At 40.4% G+C, this 18,430-nt stretch overlaps 1 protein-coding gene across 7 annotated transcripts in view; it reads left to right on the top strand.

The window, feature by feature from the left end:
• Positions 1-18,430, top strand: part of WDR76 (WD repeat domain 76) — a 73,246-nt gene that overhangs the window by 42,215 nt on the left and 12,601 nt on the right. For all 7 annotated transcript variants that reach the window (XM_082618557.1, XM_082618554.1, XM_082618560.1 and 4 more), the window contains one exon: positions 15,487-15,645. In XM_082618557.1, the coding sequence (XP_082474683.1) occupies positions 15,487-15,645 (159 nt within the window). The remainder of the gene's footprint in view (positions 1-15,486; positions 15,646-18,430) is intronic.

The following is an 18,430-nucleotide window of genomic DNA, read 5'->3' as shown; positions in this document are numbered from 1 at the left end:
ACACATTTAAAATTTACAGTTTAATAATTTTTAATAAGTTTATTGAGTTGTGTAAAATATCACCATAATTCAGTTTTAGAACATTTTCATCATTCCTGTAAGATTCCTCATGGCTACTTACATTTAATCCTTGTTTCTACCCTTATCCCCAGGCAAATCTCCACAAATTTGCACTTTTTGAACATTTCATAGAAATAGAATCATAAAATATGTGGTCTTTTATATTGGCGTTTTTCTTTTAGCATAGTTTTTTTAAAAAATTAATTTATTTTTGCTGCTTGGGTCTTAGTTGAAGTACGTGGGGTCTTTGTTGAGGCATGCAGGATCTTTTGTTGAGGCGTGCAGGATCTTTCATTGAGGCGTGGGCTTTTTGTTGCGGCGCACGGGCTTCTCTCTAGTTGTGGCATGTGGGTTTTTCTCTAGTTGTGGTGTGCAGGCTCCAGGGCTCGTGGGCTCTGTAGTTGTGGCATGTGGACTTAGTTGCCCTGCGGCATGTGGGATCTTAGTTCCCCAACCAGAGATTGAACCTGTGTCCCCTGCATTGGGAGGTGGATTCTTTACCACCGGACCACCAGGGAAGTCCCTCTTTTAGAATAGTTGTGTTTTTTTTGTTTTGTTTTTTTGTTTTTTTGTTTTTTTTGCGGTGCGCGGGCCTCTCACTGTTGTGGCCTCTCCCGTTGGGGAGCACAGGCTCCGGACGCGCAGGCTCAGCGGCCATGGCTCACGGGCCCAGCTGCTCCGCAGCATGCGGGATCTTCCCAGACCGGGGCACGAACCTGTGTCCCCTGCATCGGCAGGCGGACTCTCAACCACTGCGCCACCAGGGAAGCCCTTTTAGCATAGTTTTAAGGTTTATCTGTCTTATAGCATCTATCAGCACCTCATTCTTTTTTTATTGCTGGATAGTATTCCATCGTTTGATTTTACCACATTTTGTTTATCCATTCATCATTTGATAGACATTTGGGTTGTTTCCACTTTTTGGCTATTCTGAATAATTCTACTATAAACATTTGTGTACACATTTTTGTGTAGGTCTGTGTTTTCATTTCTCTTGGGTTTTGCTAGGTCATATGGTAACTGGTTAACATTTGAGGAACTGCCACGCTGCTTTCCAAAGTGGCTGCATCGTTTTCTATTCCTACCAGCAATGTATGAGGGTGCAAATTTTTCTACATGCTCACCAACATTTATTATTATCTGTCTTTTCGATTATAGTCTTTCAAGTGGGTGGTATCTTCCTAGTGAAGTTGTATCTCCATGTGGTTTTGATTTGCATTTCTCTAATGACTAATGATGTTGAGAATCTTTTCCTGCCACTTGGATATCTTTGGTGAAATGTCTATTCAGATCTTTTGTCAATTTTTTATTGTGTTGTTTGTCTTCTTGTTGAGTTGTAAGAGTTCTTTGTATATTCTAGATACACATCCTTATCAGATATGTGATTTGCAAATATTTCTTCTTTTCATCTTCTTAATGCTATCCTTTGAAGTGCAAATTTTTGAATTTTGATGATGTCTGGTTCATCAAACTTTTAATGGACTGTGTTTTTTGTGTCATATCTAAGAAATCTTTTGTGTAGCCCAAAGTCTTAAAGATTTTCTCCTGTTTTTTTGTAAAAATTTTATAGTTTTAGCTTTCACATTTACTTCACTGATCCATCTTGAATAGTTTTTTTTGAATTATTTTTGTATATGCTGTAAGGTAAGGGCCCAAGTTCATCTTTTTGTATGTGTATATCCAGTTGTCTCAGCACTATTTGTTGAAAAGACTTTTTTTTTTTTTTGCGGTACGCGGGCCTCTCACTGTTGTGGCCTCTCCCTTTGCGGAGCACAGGCTCCGGACGCGCAGGCTCAGCGGCCATGGCTCATGGGCCCAGCCGCTCCGCGGCATGTGGGATCTTCCCAGACCGGGGCACGAACCCGTGTCCCCTGCATCGGCAGGCGCACTCTCAACCACTGCGCCACCAGGGAAGCCCTGTTGAAAAGACTTTTACCTCATTGTATTGTCTTGGCAGCCTCTCAGTTTTCCTCTTAACCTTCTGTCGGATTCCTAGTCTCATCTAGTATCAAAAGATGAGCTGTCATTTATTTGGTCACCCCACCCATTCATTCATTCCACACTTATTGAATATTTTGTGCTAAGTACTCTTTTTTTTTTAAATAAATTTATTTCTATATTTATTTTTTGGCTGTTTTAGGTTAAGCCTGCGCGTGGGCTTTCTGTAGTTGCAGCGAATGGGGGCTACTATTTGTTGCGGTGCACGGGCTTCTCATTGCGGTGGCTTCTCTTGTTGTGGAGTACGGGCTCTAGGTGTGTAGTCTTCAGTAGTTGTGGCACGTAGGCTCAGTAGTTGTGGCACGTAGGCTCAGTAGTTGTGGCTCACAGGCTCTAGAGCACAGGCTCAGTAGTTGTGGCGCATGGGCTTAGTTGCTCTGCGGCATGTGGTATCTTCCCAGACCAGGGCTCAAACCCGTGTCCGCTGCATTGGCAGGCAGATTCTTTTTTCTTTTCTTTTCTTTTCTTTTTTTTTTTTTTTTTGCGGTACGCGGACCTCTCACTGTTGTGGCCTCTCCCGTTGCGGAGCATAGGCTCCAGACGCGCAGGCTCAGTGGCCGTGGCTCACGGGCCCAGCCGCTCCGCGGCATGTGGGATCTTCCCAGACTGGGGCACGAACCCGTGTCCCCTGCATCGGCAGGCGGACTCTCAACCACCGCGCCACCAGGGAAGCCCGGCAGGCAGATTCTTAACCACTGAACCACCAGGGAAGTCCCCTAAGTACTATTCTAATGACTTCCCATCCATATTTGTGAGGAAGGATTGTCTCTGTCCTTATGGAGTTTAGAATTTAGTGGCAAAAACAGCATGAATGAAATAATTACATGTTTGATAAGTGGAGTGAATTATATACTGTGATTAATGGAGTGGATGAAAAGTAGTGTTATAAAAACACATAACAGGGGAACTGGCCTGATTTTGAGGATCAGGGAAGGCTTCCCTGAGGAAGTGAGAATTGAGTTGAGATTTGAAAGCTAAGTAGAAGTAATAAACCAAGCAATGAAAGGGAAAAGAGCATTTCACACAAGAGGAACAGCATGTCAAGGACCTTAGGCGGGAGGATGCCGCTTGATACATTTAAGGACCTGAAGAATGCCTCTGAAAGAATGCCTCTGTGGCTAGAGCATAAACAGCAGAGGCATAAACGGAAGGGATGAGCGGAATAGGGGGAAGCTGTACAGGTGGGTAGTGGTCAGATGTATAGCTTTATACATAAAGCCTCTGTAACAACTTCCTGTAAAACAAATGCTGAATAATATTTTCATTTTTCACCTTTTCTCACAAAAGCAAAAATCTTCTTTGGATTCCCTTCAGTTAGCAAAAATAGGTACTAACATAGGTGTTTTGTAAGAGCAAAGTGTCATAAAGTGAACTTTTGAAAAGTGGGGGATACGTGTATTTATTTTGAAATTAATTAAAATAGAAAATTCAGTTCTTCAGTTACACCAGGCACATTTCAAGTGCTTAATAGCCGCACATGACTAGTGGATACCATATTGGACAGTGCATACATATAACATTTTTGTCATCTCAGAAAGTTCTTTGGGACAGTGCTGCTGTGGAGCAAGTTAATATCAACATTAATTTGGTAAAATAAGACTCAAAGATAAGGTGATAAAACAACAGAATGAAATGAAAAGGGAGACTGTAGAACTAAGGAAACAAATTGAAGATCAGTGAAACTAATAAATTAGACAAAAGCAAGGAACAGAATATACATTGCTGAAAATGAAATTACAGATATTAAAGGAAAGATACGAGGTAATCTGAAACACAGATGAAAAAAGTTTTATGAGAAAAACCAATAGAAAAGGAAAGCCAGGACTTCCCTGGTGTTGCAGTGGTTAAGAATCCGCCTGCCAATGCAGGGGACACGGGTTCAATCCCTGGTCCAGGAAGATCCCACATGCTGCGGAGCAATGAAGCCCGTGTGCCACAACTACTGAAGCCCATGCGCCTAGAGCCTGTGCTCTGCAACAAGAGAAGCCACTGCAATGAGAAGCCCATGCACCACAACGAAGAGTCGCCCCCACTTGCCATGACTAGACAAAGCCTGTGTGCAGTAGCAAGACCCAAGGCAGCCAAAGATAGATAGATAGATAGATAGGTAAATAAATAAATTCATTTAAAAAAAAAAGGAAAGGAAAGCCAGTCAAAGATGACCCAACAAATGGAACAGAAAATATATTCAAAGAGAACTTTTCTGAAAAGACAGAATTGAATTGGCAGATTTGAGTGTGTATACCATGTTCTAGGAAGATTTGGACTTCAAGGATAAAGAATTCTTTAGTTAGGAAAAACAAATTATATTCAAGGAGAAAAGCCAGGTTTGCCTCAGTTTTCTACAGCAAAATTTCATGTAATGTCTACAAAGTTCTGAGAGAAGGAAGTGTGGCCTGGAATACATACCCAGCCCAAGATATTATTCTAATGTAAAGACAGCAGGTAGGTCTTTTCACATCTGAAAAAACTCAAGAAATTGAAGACCTATGAGTTCATCTGGAAAAAACTGCTTGATAGCAAATCTTGGCCAGTTGAGAGTAAATCAAAATTAAGGATTCAGGAATGGAGAAGCTTGACAGAAAAATTGATGATGAGTATTGAATCCATTTAAATACAGAACTGGGACTTCCCTCGTCCAGTGGTAAAGGATCTGCCTTCCAGTGCAGGGGACACAGGTTCGATCCCTGGTTGGGGAACTAAGATCCCACATGCTGTGGGGCAACTAAGCCGGCGGGCCGCAAACTACAGAGCCCACATGCTCTGGAGCCCACACACCACAACTAGAGAGAGAAAACCTGTGCGCCACAACTAAAGAGAAACCCATGTGCCACAATGAAGAGCCTGTATGCTGCAATGAATGATCCCGCGTGCCGCAATCAAGATCCCACGTGCCGCAACTATGCCCTGACACAGCCAAAAATAAATGAAATAAATAAATAAATATTTAAATACAGAACTAATATTAAACAGCCATATGAATTATAATTACAGAACTGGATATGAATGTTGTTTACCTGGAAAAAACAAAAATAACAAAATATAGAGATGAAGAAAGGGGAGATTGGAGGAGGGGGGAGAATAATGTTCTCAGTCAATAGAAATTGTCTAAAATTGAGACATCCATAGTTACAGAACTGGATATGAATGTTGTTAACCTGGAAGAAACAAAAATAACAAAATATAGAGATGAAGAAAGGGGAGATTGGAGGAGGGGTGAGACTAATGTTTTCAGTCAATAGAAATTGTCTAAAATTGAGACATACATAGTTAAATAAAAAAGCGTAATGACTAAAACTGCTTTATATTTTATACTTTTTCCTTCTTAGGAGATAGCTCTTGTAAAGAAATACTCGAAGTTCAAAAATTCCTTCAGCTTGATTTTCTTTTATTATTTTAAAGTATATAGTTAAAATTTTTTAAAATATAAATTTATTTATTTATGGCTGCATTGGGTCTTTGTTGGTGCGCGCGGGCTTTCTCTAGTTGTGGCAAGCGGGGGCTACTCTTCATTGTGGTGTGTGGGCTTCTTATTGTGGTTGCTTCACTTGTTGCAGTGCATGGGCTCTAGGCATGCGGGCTTCAGTAGTTGTCGCACAAGGGCTCAGTAGTTGTGGCTTGAGGGCTCTAGAGTGCAGGCTCAGTAGTTCTGGCACATCAGCTTAGTTGCTTCACAGCATGTGGGATCTTCCTGGACCAGGGCTCAAATCCGTGTCCCCTGCATTGGCAAGTGGATTCTTAACCACTGCACCACCAGGGAAGCCCCTAAAGTATAGTTAAATTTAATACTATTTAAAGTGGCCTTTTTTTTCCCTCTAAATTTCTTCTCTGTCCTTCTATCTGTATAAGTAAGTACATGTAAAGACATCTTTAATAATCACTTAGTATTTTAATAATAATTTTGGTCAATTTTGGGTTTTGAATGATTTTTCAAAACTTTTGTCTTTGTATATTCCTTTGTATATTTGTTTGAGTTCCTTATAACAATGGAGAGTTTTGTTTTTCTAAAAAATATATGCTATAGACAAATATGCCAAAATGTTAACAGTGGTTAACTCTGGGTAGGAGGAGGAGTTTGTGTGATTGTAATTTTTTTTCTTCCTTCTCTTTTCATGTTTCTTTAAATTTTTTTTCTCTTTATTTAAAAACTTAAATAAAAAAGACGAAAACAAAAGTGTTTGAGTATTTCAGAGCCGACTAAGCTAGATTTAGAAAGTTGTTCTGGTTCATAATATGACATATGGCATAAGAATATAACAGCAGAATCCGAAAAATGATGATTTCGCAGTTGGTAATCCAGTTGTGGAAAGGATAATCCTTAGAAGTAGTAATATTACTACTGAAATTCAAGTTCATGCATTTTTAAAATTTTATTTATTTATTTACTTATTTAGGGCTGTTATTTATTTATTTATATTTGGTTGGGTCTTCGTTGCTGTGCGCGGGCTTCTAGTTGCGGTGACTTCTCTTGTTGTGTACTACAGCTCTAGGCTTGTGGACTTCAGTAGTTGTGGCACGTGGGCTGACTAGTTGTGCCTCGCAGGCTCAGTAGTTGTGGTTTGCAGGCTCTAGAGCACAGGCTCAGTAGTTGTGGCACATGGGCTTAGTTGCTCCGCAGCATGTGGGATCTTCTCAGACCAGGGCTCAAACACATGTGCCCTGCATTGGCAGGTAGATTCTTTTTTTTTTACATCTTTATTGGAGGATAATTGCTTTACAATGGTGTGTTAGTTTCTGCTTTATAACAAAGTGAATCAGTTATACATATACATATGTTCCCATATCTCCTCCCTCTTGCGTCTCCCTCCCTCCCACCCTCCCTATCCCACCCATCCAGGTGGTCACAAAGCACCGAGCTGATCTCCCTGTGCTATGCGGCTGCTTCCCACTAGCTATCTATTTTACGTTTGGTAGTGTATATATGTCCATGGCACTCTCTCACTTTGTCACAGCTTACCCTTCCCCCTCCCCATATCCTCAAGTCCATTCTCTAGTAGGTCTGTGTCTTTATTTCCGTCTTACCCATAGGTTCTTCATGATATATTTTTTTTTTTACTTAGATTCCATATATATGTGTTAGCATACGGTATTTGTCTTTCTCTTTCTTTTTTTTTTTTTGCGGTACGCGGGCCTCTCACTGTTGAGGCCTCTCCCGTTGCAGAGCACAGGCTCCGGGTGCGCAGGCTCAGCGGCCATGGCTCACGGGCCCAGCCGCGGCATGTGGGATCCTCCCGGACCGCAACACGAACCCACGTCCCCTGCATCGGCAGGCGGACTCTCAACCACTGCGCCACCAGGGAAGCCCCTGTCTTTCTCTTTCTGACTTACTTCACTCTGACAGACTCTACGTCCATCCACCTCACTACAAATAACTCAATTTCGTTTCTTTTTATGGCTGAGAAATATTCCATTGTATATATGTGCCACATCTTCTTTATCCATTCATCCATCCGATGATGGACACTTAGATTGTTTCCATCTCCTGGCTATTGTAAATAGAGCTGCAATGAACATTTTGGTACATGACTCTTTTTGAATTATGGTTTTCTCAGGGTATATGGCCAGTAATGGGATTGCTGGGTCATATGGTAGTTCTATTTGTAGTTTTTTTGTTTGTTTGTTTGTTTTTTGCGGTACGCGGGCCTCTCACTGTTGTGGCCTCTACTGTTGCGGAGCACAGGCTTAGCGGCCATGGCTCACGGGCCTAGCCGCTCCGCGGCATGCGGGATCCTCACGGACCAGGGCACGAACCCGCGTCCCCTGCATCGGCAGGCGGACTCTCAACCACTGCGTCACCAGGGAAGCCCTATTTGTAGTTTTTTAAGGAACCTCATACTGTTCTCCATGGTGGCTGTACCAATTCACATTCCCACCAGCAGTGCAAGAGTGTTCCCTTTTCTCCACACCCTTTCCAGCATTTATTGTTTCTAGATTTTTTGATGATAGCCATTCTGACCGGTGTGAGATGATATCTCATTGTAGTTTTGATTTGCATTTCTCTAATGATTAATGATATTGAGCATTCTTTCATGTGTTTGTTGGCAATCTGTATATCTTTGGAGAAATGTCTGTTTAGGTCTTCTGCCCATTTTTGGATTGGGTTGTTTGTTTTTTGCTATTGAGCTGCAAGAGCTGCTTGTAAATTTTGGAGATTAATCCTTTTTCAGTTGCTTCATTTGCAAATATTTTCTCCCATTCTGAGGGTTGTCTTTTTGGTCTTTTTTATGGTTTCCTTTGCTGTGCAAAAGCTTTGAAGTTTCATTAGGTCCCATTTGTTTATTTTTCTTTTTATTTCCATTTCTCTAGGAGGTGGGTCGAAAAGGATCTTGCTGTGATTTATGTCATAGAGTGTTCTGCCTATGTTTTCCTCTAAGAGTTTGATAGTGTCTGGCCTTACATTTAGGTCTTTAATCCATTTTGAGCTTATTTTTGTGTATGGTGTTAGGGAGTGTTCTAATCTCATACTTTTACATGTCCCTGTCCAGTTTTGCCAGCACCACTTATTGAAGAGGCTGTCCTTTCTCCACTGTACATTCCTGCCTCCTTTATCAAAGATAAGATGACCATATGTTCATGGGTTTATCTCTGGGTTTCTATCCTGTCTCATTGATCTATCTTTCTGTTTTTGTGCTAGTACCATACTGTCTTGATTACTGTAGCTTTGTAGTATAGTCTGCAGTCCGGGAGCCTGATTCTTCCAGCTCAGTTTTTCGTTCTCAAGATTGCTTTGGCTATTCGGGGTCTTTTGTGTTTCCATACAAATTGTGAAATTTTTTGTTCTAGTTCTGTGAAAAATGCCAGTGGTAGTTTGATAGGGATTGCATTGAATGTGTAGTTTGCTTTGGGTAGTAGAGTCATTTTCACAATATTGATTCTTCCAATCCAGGAACATGGTATATCTCTCCATCTATTTGTATCATCTTTAATTTCTTTCATCAGTGTCTTATAATTTTCTGCATACAGGTCTTTTGTCTCTTTAGGTTTATTCCTAGATATTTTATTCTTTCTGTTGCAGTGGTAAATGGGAGTGTTTTTTTTATTTCACTTACAGATTTTTCATTATTAGTGTACAGGAATGCCAGAGATTTCTGTGCATTAATTTTGTATCCTGCAACTTTACCAAATTCATTGATTAGCTCTGGTAGTTTTCTGGTGGCATCTTTAGGATTCTCTATGTATAGTATCATGTCATCTGCAAACAGTGACAGCTTTACTTCTTCTTTTCCGATTTGGATTCCTTTTATTTCCTTTTCTTCTCTGATTGCTGTGGCTAAAACTTCCAGAACTATGTTGAATAAGAGTGGTGAGAGTGGACATCCTTGTCTTGTTCCTGATCTTAGTGGAAATGGTTTCAGTTTTTCACCATTGAGGATGATGTTGGCTGTAGGTTTGTCATATATGGCCTTTATTATGTTGAGGTAAGTTCCCTCTATGCCTACTTTCTGGAGGGTTTTTATCATAAATGGGTGTTGAATTTTGTCGAAAGCTTTCTCTGCATCTATTGAGATGATCATGTGGTTTTTCTCCTTCAATTTGTTAATATGGTATATCACGTTGATTGATTCGCATATATTGAAGAATCCTTGCATTCCTGGAATAAACCCCACTTGATCATGGTGCATGATCCTTTTATTGTGCCGTTGGATTCTGTTTGCTAGTATTTTGTTGAGGATTTTTGCATCTATGTTCATCAGTGATATTGGCCTGTCGTTTTCTTTCTTTGTGACATCCTTGTCTGGTTTTGGTATCAAGGTGATGGTAGCCTCGTAGAATGAGTTTGGGAGTGTTCCTCCCTCTGCTATATTTTGGAAGAGTTTGAGAAGGATAGGTGTTAGCTCTTTTCTAAATGTTTGATAGAATTCGCCTGTGAAGCCATCTGGTCCTGGGCTTTTGTTTGTTGGAAGATTTTTTTTTTTTTTTTTTCGCGGTACGCGGGCCTCTCACTCTTGTGGCCTCTCCCGTTGCGGAGCACAGGCTCCGGACGCGCAGGCTCAGCGGCCATGGCTCACGGGCCCAGCCGCTCCGCGGCATGTGGGATCTTCCCGGACCGGGACACGAACCCGTGTCCCCTGCATCGGCAGGCGGACTCTCCACCACTGCGCCACCGGGGAAGCCCTTGTTGGAAGATTTTTAATCACAATTAAATCACAATTAATCACAATTTCAGTGCTTGTGATTGGTCTATTCATATTTTCTATTTCTTCCTGATTCAGTCTTGGCAGGTTGTGCATTTCTAAGGATTTGTCAATTTCTTGCAGGTTGTCCATTTTATTGGCATAGAGTTGCTTGTAGTAATCTCTCATGATCCTTTGTATTTCTGCAGTGTCAGTTGTTACTTCTCCTTTTTCATTTCTAATTCTATTGATTTGAGTCTTCTCCCTTTTTTTCTTGATGAGTCTGGCTAATGGTTTATCAATTTCGTTTATCTTCTCAAGGAACCAGCTTTTAGTTTTACTGATCTTTGCTGTCGTTTCCTTCATTTCTTTTTCATTTATTTCTGATCTGATCTTTATGATTTGTTTCCTTCTGCTAACTTTGGGGTATTTTTTGTTCTTCTTTCTCTAATTGCTTTAGGTGCAAGTTTAGGTTGTTTATTCGAGATGTTTCCTGTTTCTTAAGGTAGGATTGTATTGCTATAAACTTCCCTCTTAGAACCGCTTTTGCTGCATCCCATAGGTTTTGGTTCGTCGTGTCTCCATTGTCATTTGTTTCTAGGTATTTTTCGATTTCCTCTTTGATTTCCTCAGTGATCACTTCGTTATTAAGTAGTGTATTGTTTAGTCTCCATGTGTTTGTACTTTTTACAGAACTTTTCCTGTAATTTATATCTAGTCTCATAGCGTTGTGGTCAGAAAAGTTATTTGATACAATTTCAATTTTCTTAAATTTACCAAGTCTTGATTTGTGACCCAAGATATGATCTATCCTGGAGAATGTTCCATGTGCACTTGAGAAAAATGTGTATTCTGTTGTTTTTGGATGGAATGTCCTATAAATATCAATTAAGTGCATCTTGTTTAATGTATCATTTAAAGCTTGTGTTGCCTTATTTATTTTCATTTTGGATGATCTGTCCATTGATACAAGTGGGATATTGAAGTCCCCTACCATGAATGTGTTACTGTCGAGTTCCCCTATTGTGGCTGTTAGTATTTGCCTTGTGTATTGAGGTGCTCCTATGTTGGGTGCATAAATGTTTACAGTTTTTATATCTTCTTCTTGGATTGATCCCTTGATCATTATGTAGTGTCCCTCTTTGTCTCTTCTAATAGTCTTTATTTTAAAGTCTATTTTGTCTGATATGAGAATTGCTACTCCAGCTTTGTTTTGATTTCCATTTGCATGGAATATCTTTTTCCATCCCCTTACTTTCAGTCTGTATGTGTCTCTAGGTCTGAAGTGGGTCCCTTGTAGACAGCATATATATGGGTTTTGTTTTTGTATCCATTAAGCCAGTCTGTGTCTTTTGGTGGGAGCATTTAATTCATTTACATTTAAGGTAATTATTGATAGGTATGTTCCTATTGCCATTTTCTTAATTGTTTTGGGTTTGTTTTTGTAGATCTTTTCCTTCTCTTGTGTTTCTTGCCTAGAGAAGTTCCTTTAGCATTTGTTGTAAAGCTGGTTTGGTGGTGCTGAACTCTCTCATCTTTTGCTTGTCTGTAAAGGTTTTAATTTCTCCATGAAATCTGAATGAGATCCTTCCTGGGTAGAGTAATCTTGGTTGTTGGGATTTCTCCTTCATCACTTTAAATATGTCCTGCCAGTCCTTTCTGGCTTGCAGAGTTTCTGCTGAAAGATCAGCTGTTAACCTTATGGTGATTCCCTTGTGTGTTATTTGTTGTTTTTCCCTTGCTGGTTTTAATATGTTTTCTTTGTATTTAATTTTTTTTTTTTTTTTTTTTTTTTTTTTTTTTCGGTACGTGGGCCTCTCACCGCTGCAGCCTCTCCCGCTCTGTAGCATAGGCTCCGGACGCGCAGGCTCAGTGGCCATGGTTCATGGGCCCAGCCGCTCTGTGGCATAGGGATCCTCCCAGACCGGGGCATGAACCCATGCCCCCTGCATCGGCAGGTGGACTCCCAACCACTGCGCCACCAGGGAAGCCCTTTGTATTTAATTTTTGACAGTTTGAGTAATATGTGTCTTGGCATGTTTCTCCTTGGATTTATGCTGTATGGCACTCTCTGTGCTTCCTGGAGTTGATTAACTATTTCCTTTCCCATATTAGGGAAGTTTTCAACTATAATCTCTTCAAGTATTTTCTCAGTCCCTTTCTTTTTCTCTTCTTCTTCTGGGATCCCTATAATTCGAATGTTGGTTCGTTTAATGTTGTCCCAGAGGTCTCTGGGACTGTCCTCAGTTCTTTTCATTCTTTTTTCTTTTTTCTGCTCTGCAGTAGTTATTTCCACTATTTTATCTTCCAGGTCACTTATCTGTTCTTTTGTCTCAGTTATTCTGCTATTGATCCCATCTAGAGTATTTTTAATTTCATTTATTGTGTTGTTCATCGTTGCTTATTTCATCTTTAGTTTTTCTAGGTCCTTGTTAAATGTTTCTTTTTTTTTTTTTTTTTTTTTTTTTTTGTGGTATGTGGGCCTTTCCCGTTGCAGAGCACAGGCTCCGGACGCGCAGGCTCAGCGGCCATGGCCCACGGGCCCAGCCGCTCTGCGGCATGTGGGATCCTCCCAGACCGGGGCACGAACCCGTGTCGCCTGCATCGGCAGGCAGACTCTCAACCACTGCGCCACCAGGGAAGCCCTAAATGTTTCTTTCATTTTCTTTATTCTATTTCCAAGATTTTGGATCATCTTTACTATCATTATTTTGAATTCTTTTTCAGGTAGACTGCCTATTTCTTCTTCATTTGTTAGGTCTGATGGGTTTTAATCTTGCTCCTTCTTCTTTTGTGTGTTTTTCTGTCTTCTCATATTGCTTATCTTACTGTTTGGGGTCTCCTTTTTGCAGGCTACAGGTTCGTAGTTCCCGTTGTTTTTGGTGTCTGTCCCCAGTGGCTAAAGGTGGTTCAGTGGGTTGTGTAGGCTTCCTGGTGGAGGGGACTAGTACCAGTGTTCTGGTGGATGAGGCTGGATCTTGCCTGTCTGGTGTCCAGGTCCACATCTGGTGATGTGTTTGGGGGTGTCTGTGGACTTATTATGCTTTTAGGCAGCCTCTTTGCTAATGGGTGGGGTTGTGTTCCTGTCTTGCTAGTTGTTTGGCATAGGGTGTGCAGCGCTGTAGCTTGCTGGTCGTTGAGTGAAGCTGGGTGCTGGTGTTCAGATGGAGATCCCTAGTAGATTTTCGCTGTTTGATATTATGTGGAGCTGGGAGATGTCTTGTGGATCAGTGTTCTGAAGTTGGCTCTCCCACCTCAGAGGCACAGCACTGACTCCTGGCTGCAGCACCAAGAGCCTTTCATCCACACGGCTCAGAATAAAAGGGATAAAAAGTAGAAAGAAAGAAAGAGGATAAAATTAAATAAAGTAAGATAAAATAAAGTTATTAAAATAAAAAATAATTATTAAGAAAAAAATTATTTTAAAGTAAAGAAAAAAACAAAAAACGGACGGATAGAACCCTAGGACAAATGGTGAAAGCAAAGCTATGCAGACAAAATCTCACACAGAAGAATACACATACACACTCACAAGAAGAGGCAAATGGGAAAAAATAATAAATCTTGCTCTCAAAGTCCACCTCCTCAATTTGGGATGATTCGTTGTCTATTCATATATTCCACAGATACAGGGTACCATCAAGTTGATTGTGGAGATTTAATCCGCTGCTCCTGAGGCTGCTGGGAGAGATTTCCCTTTCTTCTCTTTGTTCTCACAGCTCCCGGGGCTCAGCTTTGGATTTGGCCCCGCCTCTGCGTGTAGGTTGCCAGAGGGCGTCTGTTCTTCGCTCAGAGCGGACGGGGTTAAAGGAGCAGCTGCTTCGGGAGCCCTAGCTCACTCACGCCGGCTGGAGGGAGGGGTGCCGATGAGGGGTGAGCCTGCAGCGGCAGAGGCCGGTGGGACGTTGCACCAGCCTGAGGCGCGCCGTGCGTTTTCCCGGGGAAGTTGTCCCTGGATCACGGGACCCTGGTAGTGGTGGGCTGCACAGGCTCCCGGGAGGGGAGGTGTGGATAGTGACCTGTGCTCGCACACAGGCTTCTTGGTGGTGGCAGCAGCAGCCTTAGCGTCTCATGCCCGTCTCTGGAGCTCCTTTATGCAGCGCTCTTAATCCCCTCTCCTCACGCACCAGGAAACAAAGAGGAAAGAAAAAGTCTCTTGCCTCTTCGGCAGGTCCAGACTTTTCCCCGGACTCCCTCCCGGCTAGCTGTGGCGCACTAGCCCCATTCAGGCTGTGTTCACGCATCCAACCCTAGTCCTCTCCCTGGGATCGACCGAAGCCCGAGCCTCAGCTCCCAGCCCCGCCTGTCCCGGCTGGTGAGCAGACAAGCCTCTCGGGCTGGTGAGTGCGGGTCGGCACCGATCCTCTGTGAGGGAATGTCTCCGCTTTGCCTTCCGCACCCCTGTTGCTGTGCACTCCTCCGTTGCTCCGAAGCTTCCCCCCTCTGCCACCCGCAGTCTCCGCCCGCGAAGGGGCTTCCTAGTGTGTGGAAACCTTTCCTCCTTCACGGCTCCCTCCCACTAGTGCAGGTCCCGTCCCTATTCTTTTGTCTCTGTTTATTCTTTTTTCTTTTGCCTTACCCAGGTACGTGGGAAGTTCCTTGCCTTTTGGGAGGTCTGAGGTCTTCTGCCAGCGTTCAGTAGGTGTTCTGTAGGAGTTGTTCCACGTGTAGATGTATTTCTGGTGTATCTGTGGGGAGGAAGGTGATCTCCGCGTCTTACTCTTCTGCCATCTTCCCCCTCTCTCGGCAGGTAGATTCGTAACCACTGCGCCACCAGGGAAGTCCCTCAAGTACATGCATTTTTCATGGGGCATTTAGGGGATAAAATATTTTTAAAACTATCATTTTGTGCCAGGACCAAACACCTTATGAAAATTGAGCTGAGAATGACATACTTGTATAGAAGCACACCTAGCAAGCAAAGTGGGAGTGGTATTGATAGAAGTTTAGGTAGTAAGGAATTATTCTGCATGTGAAATTAAAGTAAATTTCCCATTTCCTGAGAATTTCATGAACTGAAGTCATTATAAGCAGTAATTTTTTCCCTCTGTATTATGAAAAACTAGTTGGCTAGTTGCAAAAAGCTGGAAACTATTAAAATAAATGTGACTTAATTTTGTTGGATTGAAAATTAGGAAAAAGTAACTTAATGAGTGTCTAAAGTTTCTAGTTCTGACTTTCTGAGTGGGAAGGTGGGTACAGTTATAGACTAAGACTGAATATAATACAATCAGTTTAATGACATAATGGTGTAGAAAATATTACTGCTTTTCACCAGTTTTTGTCTCTCTCCCCACCCCCAACTCTATCCTAGACTCACCAACCTAAAGAAGATGGAGTTTATATTTTTCAACCCCATAGTCAACCAGTTAGCTGTCTTTACTTTTCGCCTGCCAATCCAGCTCACCTGCTGTCACTGAGCTATGATGGCACATTACGCTGTGGGGATTTTTCCAGAGCTGTTTTTGAAGAGGTAAATGTTAATGTGTTTACATATGGACCTCAGGTGATATTCTGGATTCCTTATGAAATGCCACATGAATGTTTATTATACCATCAAACTGGGTGAGATGGTGTAGAATAGGGACTTTAGAACTACACTGCCTAAATTCAAATCCCATCTGTTACTATTTGTGTGACCTTGGCAAGTTGCTTAACCTCTGTGCTTCAATTTCCTTAGTTTTGAAATGGAATGGTAATAGTATCTACCTTATAGGATTGTCATGAGGATTAAATGAGTTAATGTAGATAAAGCATTTACTTAAAACAGCCTGGTACATAGTAAGTTTTTGCTCTTATTTTTTATTTTTGCAGAAAGCTTTTAAATAAAATAACTTATTCTTCTATTTTAAGGCTTAAAACTTGTCCTCTTTTATTCAGGAAAAAATATTGGAATATTATTTTACTTTTGTTCATTATTTCTAGCCTTGGCAGATATGAATTTTGTCGGGATGAGTCTTAGATGTGACAAAAAAGACTAGAGAAATTCATCACATAACAGTTCTATAACACATTGTCCAAAACTTTTGGCCAGTAATGTAACACAGAAACTATAAAATTTGTTTTTTTGTCTTCTAGCTAAGATTTATCATCTCTTATATGCCATGTATAGCTGATGGTAGAGAGATTAGCTCAGCTGTTTTTATCTGGTGAAGTAGAATGAAAAACTGCCATTCGATGTCATATAATTGTACTCTGGCAAGAAATGGACACCTAAGTGGTTTCATTCAGAACATCTTAGGCCAGGTTTATTCATAACCACCTGTTGAGGATAAGGTCTTTTCCTGGGCTAGTCTAACCCCCTGCAAGGTAAGATTAAGTTGAAGTTTAAGAATAGTTGAAAGATGTTGGTCTCATACTCGTGACTGTCCATCCTCCCAGAGATAGTCTACCAAGTTAACCAGACTACTTACCCTTGGAGGTTTTCAAATTGGTTTGATCTCTGGTTGGGTAGGCCAGAAGCTTCCAAAGGCCTGAGGAATCCTCACAATATTGGATCCCAGTGATTACATTTTGTTCTACTACTTAAATATCTACTACTTAATGTTACAACAAACATATTTCAAGTGAGCTTTCAGATTTACTTAACCATATCAGATTTCCTCATTAAGAGAATTCCTACAAACTCTTTTTTTATATGGATTTTAATCTTTGTGAAATTTAGGATGGTTTAGATGTAGGTTTTCATTCTTTAGCTTATTTTGAATGGGACTTTTAAAGTTTTTAGAGGTCCTCAGTATAAGAGCATTTTATTTGTGATAGACAATGAAGAAAACAGGGTATTATCACTGATTATGGCTTACCATCATAAATATTAATTGATGATCTAATTTTATGCCTTAATTTTCTTATGTAAGCCAGTACTCAAAGTTAACGCATTCTGTCTTTGTAATTATTCTAATATTCTATGTATAGATGATTCATAATTACTTATAAAAGAGTTTTTAACTAATTATTTTAATAGCTATAGTATAATATGTAACTGCTTTTGTTCTTCACTGAACTCCTAAAATGATCTTTCTTATAGTTGGGAAGACTTTTTCTCTCTTCTTGAGAGCTAATAGTTTTTGGGTTTTCTTTTAAAAATGAGGATGTTTAATTTCTTTTAAGTCTGTTTTTAACCATATGAAAAAAAGACTTTTCAAGACTGTTAATGTATTGCTGGTCAGACTTGATTTCCTAATTACTGACAATTAGAAGAAACACAGTTTCTTTTTTTACTGGTGTCTTTGCTTTTTTTTTTCTTTTAATTTCTATTTTTACCTTTTTAAAAATAGGTTTTTAAGAGCAACATTGATATTTAAAATCCTTAGTGGAAATGGATGGGCTAATCATGGATTAAATGAAATAATTTTTGTGAAAAGTCTTCTTTAAACTGTTTAATGGTAGCACTTTGGTTATTAATGCATACCATATAGTTATGTATGCAAGTCACATTCTGTTTTGTATTTGTTTATATGCTTACAGGAAGGTTGGAGTTTGAAATTTGAAGGTACATCTATGTTTTATCAGCCACTTAATAATAACTGATTGTACTTATTTTTTAATACAACTTTGTTGAGATATATAATTCACATACCATTCGATTCACCCATTTAAAGTGTAAAGTCCAGTGGTTTTTAGTGTATTTATAGGGTTGTGAAACTGTTACCACAATCTAATTTTAGAATACGTATCACCTCCAAAAGAAACCCCTTGCTTATCAAGTACTCCCAATTGCCCCTTTCACCCTAGAAAACCACTAATCTACTTTCTGTCTCTACATATTTGCCTGTTCTGGACATTTCATATAAAAGGAATCATACAGTTTATAGTCTTTTGTGACTGGCTTCTATACTTATCAAAATGTTTTCAAGGTTCATGCATGTTGTAGAATGTGTCAGTACTTCATTCTTTTTAATGGCTGAATAGTATTCCCTTGTGTGGCTGTACCACATTTTACACATCCATTCATTAGTTGATGAACAATTGGGTTGTTTCCATTTTTAACTATTACGAATAATGCCATTATGAACACTCATGCACAAGTTTTGTGTGCTTTCATTTCTCTTGGGTATATACGTAGGAGTGTAATTGCTGGGTCATGTGGTAACTCTATGTTTTACATTCTGATGAACTGCCAAGCTGTTTCCCAAACCGGCTTCACTGTTGTACATACTCATCAGCAATATGTGAGGGTTCCCATTTCTCCACATCTTTTCCAACACTTGTTGTTAGTGGTGAGTATAGCCAACCTCATGGGTATGAAGTGGTATCTC

Source organism: Mesoplodon mirus, assembly GCF_964341445.2.
Source record: "Mesoplodon mirus genome assembly, chromosome: 4".
NCBI classification, from domain to species: domain Eukaryota; kingdom Metazoa; phylum Chordata; class Mammalia; order Artiodactyla; family Ziphiidae; genus Mesoplodon; species Mesoplodon mirus.
The sequence above is the reverse complement of the archived record's forward strand: the minus strand, read 5'-3'. Positions and strand labels throughout refer to the sequence as shown.